This window comes from Coffea arabica, chromosome 7c, assembly GCF_036785885.1.
Source record: "Coffea arabica cultivar ET-39 chromosome 7c, Coffea Arabica ET-39 HiFi, whole genome shotgun sequence".
NCBI lineage: Eukaryota > Viridiplantae > Streptophyta > Magnoliopsida > Gentianales > Rubiaceae > Coffea > Coffea arabica.
The window spans coordinates 13,092,756-13,100,390 of NC_092322.1; the positions used below are offsets into that span (position 1 = coordinate 13,092,756).

General features: G+C 34.3%; 1 protein-coding gene across 1 annotated transcript; it reads left to right on the forward strand.

The window, feature by feature from the left end:
- Positions 1-1,298: 1,298 nt before the first annotated feature.
- LOC113701257 (S-adenosylmethionine carrier 1, chloroplastic/mitochondrial) lies at positions 1,299-7,618 on the forward strand. The gene is made up of 13 exons (XM_027221818.2): positions 1,299-1,469; positions 1,676-1,757; positions 2,802-2,909; positions 3,598-3,680; positions 4,415-4,491; positions 4,732-4,822; positions 5,638-5,691; positions 5,792-5,887; positions 6,160-6,249; positions 6,607-6,658; positions 6,967-7,028; positions 7,177-7,257; positions 7,368-7,618. The coding sequence occupies exons 2-13, from the start codon at positions 1,706-1,708 to the stop codon at positions 7,497-7,499; spliced, it is 978 nt and encodes a 325-aa protein (XP_027077619.1). The 5' UTR covers positions 1,299-1,469; positions 1,676-1,705; the 3' UTR covers positions 7,500-7,618.
- The last annotated feature ends 17 nt before the right edge of the window (positions 7,619-7,635 follow it).

Consider the following 7,635-nt stretch of genomic DNA (forward strand, 5'->3'; position numbering starts at 1 on the left):
TTAAAGTGTCAAAGTAATGGAAATGATCATTTATAATAGAACCTTTTAAAATCTCAAAACTACCATTGTTTAAAAATTAAAATCGCTGAATTAACCAAAATATGTAAACATAATATACGTGATGCACTAACCCGTATAATTTTATGTTTACCATATAACCCCCGTATAATTTTTAAAATATACACATAACCCTCCAGTGGTTAATAAATAATTTTCAACTTTACATAAGGGTATTTTTGACATTTTAGGTAACTCTATTATGGATTACAAATTCCGTTACTTTGACACTTTAATCCAAATCATGAAGGGGTTATGTATTGTTTTTTAAATCATAGGGATTATGCACAAAAACACTAAACCACAGAGGGTTAAAGTGTAATTTGCCCTTAAAAAATCTTTGTAAATTTATAAAGAACTATTCTAACGATACTAATTGGGGATCGTTGGCATATCTAATGATATGCACAAAATCATTTTTATTTACCCACTTTTCTAAATTATCTTCACTCTTTATTAAAGGATTTTTCTAATCGAGTCCTAGAGTCCTATAGGCATACGTTAACACACCTAAATTACATTTAACTTACCATTCAACATTTATTAGAAAAAAAATTGTCAGCACTTAAAGCATTAACCAGACATTAGTTAGAAAAATTCATTTTCACCCTAGTACCCATAAGAAGAAAATCCTTAAAACTTTATAGATGGTTTTTCTAACGGGTACTAATTAGAGGATCATTAGTACATCTAATCATGCCTAAATTAGTCCACAAAATCATTCTGATTAAGATACTTTCCCAAATTAACTTCACTCTTCTTTTTTTTTTTTGAAATAGATTTTCCTACTAGTTGCCAAATAGTGAAATTTATCATGTGAATGAATACACACAATCACAATTATTATATTTTAATAAATTCATACGTGAGACCCCTCTTAACGGGTTAGACATTTATTAAAAAAATTCATTTTCATCCTAAGTCCCTAATACTCATAAAAAGAAAATCTTTAAAACTTTTCTAATGTGTACCAATTGGAGGATCATTAGTACATCTAAACGATACCAATTGAAGCATCATTAATACATTTAATCATACCTAAATTAGTCCACAAAATCATTCCGATTAAAATACATTCCCAAATTAATTTCACTCTTTTTTTCTAAAATAAAATTTTCTAATAATTATCGAAATGAGTGAATACTTACTGTGTAAATACACACAATCACAATTCTTGCATTCCTATAAACTCACGCGGTGTCACAATTCTTACGTTCCAATAAAGAATAAACTAACACGTGAGACCGCTCTTAACGCATGCCCCTATACCAAAAAAAAAGGGAAAACTGGGGCCTTCATCCTTCATTTCTTGACAAAATCCTTTCTGTCCTTATCTCCCACACTTCCGGACTACGTTGCCATAAGCGGCCGGTAGCCAGTTCCCAGTTCACCAAAACTTCTCTCACTCACTGGTAAGATATGAAGCACAATATTCATGTATCTGCATACTGTTATTTATGCTTCTTGAATTGTTATTCGGGTTATTCATGAAATTCCGAGACTTCACTGATTTTTTTTCGCCGTTTCAGTTGGTTCTTTTTTGGTCTTTAAACTTTTATTTGTTATCTTTTTTCTTTTTGGCTTTTGGTTTTTTGGTGTTGGGAACTGATTGTTATAGGGTGAGAGAGAGAGAAGGTGTGGATTGGCAATGGGTCCTTTGACGTTAGCTTTGGATGCCAAGAACTGCTCCCCCTCCTCAGGTAAATTAATTTTTCAATTCTGCATTTCAATTTTAATGCCCAATTATATGTATATGTGCAGATGAAATTATGATTATCAGTTTTATATTGTGTTACAATTCTTTGTAGCCTGTCAATTTTCAAATAGTTTGTTTAGCTGAACTACCATATAGGTTACTCTGTCTGTGTGTGTGTGTTTTTTTTCCTTTTTGGGTTTACTACTAAAATTGTAAACTTTAATGCCCTTGCAACTCATTATGTGGGCTTTTTACGGGAAGGAAAATGGTAATTATGTTTTTTTTAATCCCTGTTATCATTTGTTAAATGTGTTGGTGAATTATCCTGTTGCACTGTTGTTGTATTTGTATGGTTGTTGCAATTTAGATGCAATGACACGAAAAAGGTACTTGCTTGATATAGTAGGTCTTGAATAATCAACATAATGAGAATTGGAAGGTAGAAATTTGTGCATAACAAAGAGAAAAGTATAAATAAAAACCATTGTGGATTAGTATTATAGTTTTCTAGAATAACCTGTGCTAGCTGGAAGATAGGTACCTTTGTAAGATATACATCTAGAAGAGCATATTAATGACAATTAATTTCTTGAAAGTGTAGAGTTTATGCCAATAGTGATGTAGCGTCATTTCCATCAGTAATTAGGGGGCACCAAATGTATAGAATTTCATAGCTTAAGTTTGTCTGGAATACCATTTAGAACAGTTTAAGAAAAGGTACTAAACTGGGAGTGGTGATAAAATGTAAGCCTTGAACAGGGGTAGATATGAGCAGTAGAAAGTAGTCACTTTTTACTGTATTGCACAAGGTGTTGGTTGTTATTAGCAATTGCATAGTTTCATTTTAAGCTAGACTAGGCAATTGGTAATGTTCCAAACAAATGTCAGAATTTACTTTAGTTAATTATGTAGTAATGCTCTAGGTTCTGGGATGATATGAGGAAAACCATTTTACTCAGGAAAGTTCCCATGTTTCATATGCCGATTTTATTGATTTATTTCCTTCTATTTTGTCAATCTTGTTTGAGCAGGCAATCTGGTTTTGCAGATAGATCCAATGGGAAAATTCAAAATGTCCAGTTCAATCCAAAGAGGTTTTTTGCATCAATAAGCACACAAGAACAGAAGCCATTTGATTTCTTTCGTACTTTAGTTGGTAAGCCCAAACTCAAGTATTCATATTTTGGTCATGACTTTATTGAAATGCGCATTATTGCTGTTCTGTAGGTGGGATCAAGAAACTTCTCGAATGGCCCCAATTTATTGAGAAGAAAGTTAGATAAAATGCTATTTAGTTGTTAATAGAGCAGGATTGGCCAACTTGGGCGAATCAATAGGTGTCATGTTATTACTGCAGATGAATCCTTTGAATTTTGTGTCTTTGGATAAAAGCTTTCTAGGAATGAAAATGTGGCATCCAAATCATTATTAATATCCCTGCACTCCACCCCAAATGAGTGTCTTAACATATCACTTAACTGGACTCTATGTACGATGGGTGAGAAACAGCATTTTATTTTTCCATTTATATTTTCTTGAAATAAGGGTGATAAAAAAGATTGATAATGATGTGTTCTGGGAATTCAACTCACAGATTTTTCTCACAATATATTATTAGCCAATATCCCCTTTCCTTTTGTATGGAGCTTTAAAGTTTAACGCAATGCATCTGTGAAAATTGTTGCCTTTTGCAATACTTTTTAGGAGCTAATCACAACCAATTTTTTTTATAAAAATTGGCTACTTCTTTATCTTTTTCCTGTTCATATAAACTTTCTCCTTTGATGCATTTAAGCTGAATTTTTTAAACTACTGCACTTCTGATACCACAGAAATTTGTGCAGATGGTGTTATAGCAGGAGGCACAGCAGGCGTTGTTGTTGAGACTGCGTTGTACCCTATTGATACTATAAAGACTCGGTTGCAGGCAGGTGAACTATTTGAAGCACTTAAGCGGATCCAAATTAAGATGGAAAACAAATGATCATAGTTTCTCATAGTGTCATAAGCAGATGCCTTGCACTCTTAGCTTAGATGTACATTATGTTTTCTGACTTGCAGTTCTTGCTGCAGTACTAATCTAAGATTTAGATGTTTGTGAAGAGATTTGATGACAGTTATTTTCTTTGGAAGGAACAAATTGAAAATTGTGATATCTTAGCTTAAGAATTTGTTTGGTTGGGGGTGAAGGAGTAATATATGGTAAAATGCATTTATATTTGACCGCTTCTAAAACATTGATTAGACTGCTTAGCTGATGAAAATTAACTAGGGAAACATCTTGTTTCTTGGTCTATTGTGATATATGCTGCAAACTTTTGGGCTGATTTGTTCATTGTACTAATGAGAGATGTTTGGTTTCTTTTTCTCTCCCTCTTTTTTCTGTATTATCCAATCTGTAGTAGCAGAAGAAAGTTCCTCAGTTATAAATTTTGTGTGTTACATATTGAAACAGGTAAAAGTCCATGTTAATGTGTAACAGAAACAGAAAATACTTGTTCGTTAATACTTTATGTTGCGTAGGCCCTATTGTGAGGAAAAAAGAAAGTGAGATTTTCGAATATGATTTCTTCCATTAGGATTCAAATTCTTGGGACAAAGTGCTCCCTATGTTTACTGTCAATATCATGTTATGATTTCTGTTAATAATGATACGTGTAGGCTGCTCAAGGAGGAGGAAAAATAAATCTTAGAGGCCTGTATTCTGGATTGACTGGTAACCTTGCTGGAGTCCTGCCGTAAGTTCTTATAAAATTCCATGACTTGATAATTTTTGTATTATATGGTATTGCACTTGCTAATCAAATAGCTAATAACATTTTGTATGTTGAACGGATGAAATCTTGGCCAGTGGCCCCATCCTTAATTTTTACGGATGAACTTTTGCTTTTGCAATTTTTTGTTTGTTCAGATTTGATTTTAACAATTAATGGATCTATGGATGCCACCGCTACTTTACACACTTGTTGTATCTACAGGGCATCTGCTGTTTTTGTTGGTGTATATGAACCCACAAAGCAAAAATTGCTGAAGCTTTTCCCTGAAAAGTTCAGTGCAGTTGCTCATCTGGTAAGGCTTATATCTTGTGGCACTTTTTATTGATCTTGAAACAGCTCTGGTCATTAATATAACCTTTAAATGCAGATGTTTAACCTACAAAGAAAGGACTTGAATTGATAAATTTCATGTAAAATATAGGCTGTAAAGGGTTGTGTAACAAATTTCGATTCCTGAGAAAATTTAGTAAGTGTTATTTCAAATGGTGCCATAATACCTGATAAATGTGCCAGATAACTTCAGTCGGATATTTTGTAATTTTAGCAATTCTGATCTGTAGGTGCACCACTGTACTTCAGAACAAAGGCCTTATCTTTTTACATAGATTTCTTCTGGTAGCCTAATTAAGCTCATTGTGTTCTTCTGCAATCTTTTTATCCTAGTTCATAGTAGAAAGATTCTTACTTTTGGTTCAAGGCGTTTCTACTACTTGTCTGGAGAACCCAAAAGTTGGAGTGTCCCTTGGCCCAAACTTTGTTTGTCGCTTTATCACTTGACCTATGAAACTTTTTGAGTTCATTTTGTTTGGCATGGTGGTTGTGGCATTGGACCTAATTGGCATCTACAAATGTCAGAATGACTTATACCTTTGACCTACATTACTCAACAACAATATTCCCATTAACGTGTTTTTTCTTTTGAAATTCCTGATAACTGTTGATTGAGACCAAAACTTGCTTTGTGAAATGAAGTGGATTGTGTCACCTGAATTTTGGATATTAGCTGAGTCCCTATAAGTTTGATAACTGTTTGGATGACATTTTATGCTCGAGGTGATTGTGTTGTAGCCTTTTCCCCGGTTTGTTTATGAGGTGCTAAATGTGTAGACAGCTGGGGCCATTGGAGGTATTGCAGCTTCTCTTATTCGTGTTCCAACAGAGGTACATGAGTTTATATTCGTTTTCTTGCTGTTCGTGCATAGCCTTAAATTTTCATTTTCATTTTGCGTTGGTAAATTTTCTTTGTATCTTGAAAGTGTAGGTTGTCAAGCAACGAATGCAGACTAGACAATTTGCTTCTCCACCTGATGCTGTTCGTTTAATCATTTCCAAGGAAGGTTTTAGAGGTCTTTATGCGGTAATATACCTGCTCTATCCAATACTTCAGAGGAAAATCAATTTTCCTTACAACCATATAGTGTTGAGATGTTCATTCCATCCCTTTTCCAATGATTAATGATGTTTTTATATATCTAGAGGATTGCTAAGCTGTGATTAGGTACTCTATGCAGATATACGTTGTGTATAATTCTCAGAAGCTTTAATCTTTGACAATAGTAGTGTTTTAGGACGGGTTTTTCTTCTTACTCTTCTGCATGGGTTTTTAACTTTTATATCCTGAACTTGTAGGGATATAAATCATTTTTACTGAGAGATTTGCCATTTGATGCAATCCAGTTCTGCATCTATGAACAGCTTCGAATAGGCTACAAGATGGCAGTAAGTTACTTTATACAGAAAGAGACTTGATGAATTGTTTTGCTTATCGGATGAGGATGAATTCACCTCTATAGTGCTTCCCGCACAAAAATATATTAGCTGATTTTTCCTGCTTGTTCTTGTTTATCTCTTAATCTAATGTGCAATTGATAAACTATGTCATGCTATGTTGTTAAGCTGTTTCTCTTTTTCCATGTTTAATCATATATAGTGCACCTTATGAGTTTGCTTTGTGGTTTAACTAAATGATAACTAAACAAATTTCTTGATACCAAGACGCTCATAATTTGGTCTGAGTTGTGTTTTTAAACAATACTGCTTCTGTAAACACCTTTTCTGTGGTGTGCTTTTGACCAGGCAAAGAGGGATTTGAATGATCCTGAGAATGCTGCAATTGGTGCTTTTGCTGGTAATTTCATTTCCTAATAGCCTGCTTCTGGATCTCTTGTATTTAGATGCGTCTTGGTGTGCACTTTGCAGAATACGAACTCAATTTGTTACCCAAGAAATAGTTTTTCTCCTGCTGGAGAATTTGAAATTAGTAGAAGATTGTACCGGTATAGTCATTTTTGTGATTAATGCACAAAATGTAAAGACTGTTCTTGGATTTCTGGTTGCCTAGAATTATTTGCTTAGTGCTCGACATTACATTCTGCAATGAAGATTACCACCTAATTATGTACACTAATATATATATATATATATATATATATGTAGGCGCCCTAACTGGAGCTATAACTACACCATTGGACGTGATCAAGACAAGGTTAATGGTCCAGGTTCGTTTATAAGTGTATGTTTTGTTATTTTCTCTCTTGCTCAACCGTTCTCTTCTTCATGAACATCGAGGGAATGTTCAGTCGGGTTACCTGCATAATGAATTTGTTCCGTTTGCTGGTATGATATGTTAATCTGCATGCTCTACAGGGATCAACGAACCAGTATCGAGGCGTATTTGATTGCGTGCAGGCTATAGTAAGGGAAGAAGGGCCTCCTGCTCTTTTAAAGGTACGAGTGTTTGTGCCAGTGGATAGAAGTGTAGTTCTTGTTGTTAAATGGGAAGCCTGGCATATGAAATATGGTAATTAATTGTTGCTCTTAACTTTAAATCCTTGCAGGGCTTCGGGCCAAGAGTGTTGTGGATAGGCATTGGTGGTTCAATATTCTTTGGTGTTCTTGAGAGCGCGAAGCGTTTTCTATCCCAGAGGCATAACACTAGTGATAAATCTCTGGACAAAAAGCAGGAGTGAAAGGTTAATTTTTGTTGCAATGCGTTAGGGTCCCCTGCTTGTTTTTGGATCGAAAGTTCATAAACAGAGAAATATAACCGAAGTTCTTAACAAGAAATTTTATTTGAACTTTACGCCAATCGATTTTGTCCTAATT

Bases quoted from the DNA above. Each gene is read 5' to 3' on its own strand.
- LOC113701257 (XM_027221818.2), top strand. From the start codon at position 1,706: ATGGGTCCTTTGACGTTAGCTTTGGATGCCAAGAACTGCTCCCCCTCC. The intron at 5,888-6,159 runs GTAATATACCTG...CTGAACTTGTAG, and splicing joins GTTTTAGAGGTCTTTATGCG to GGATATAAATCATTTTTACT. The intron at 6,250-6,606 runs GTAAGTTACTTT...GCTTTTGACCAG, and splicing joins GAATAGGCTACAAGATGGCA to GCAAAGAGGGATTTGAATGA.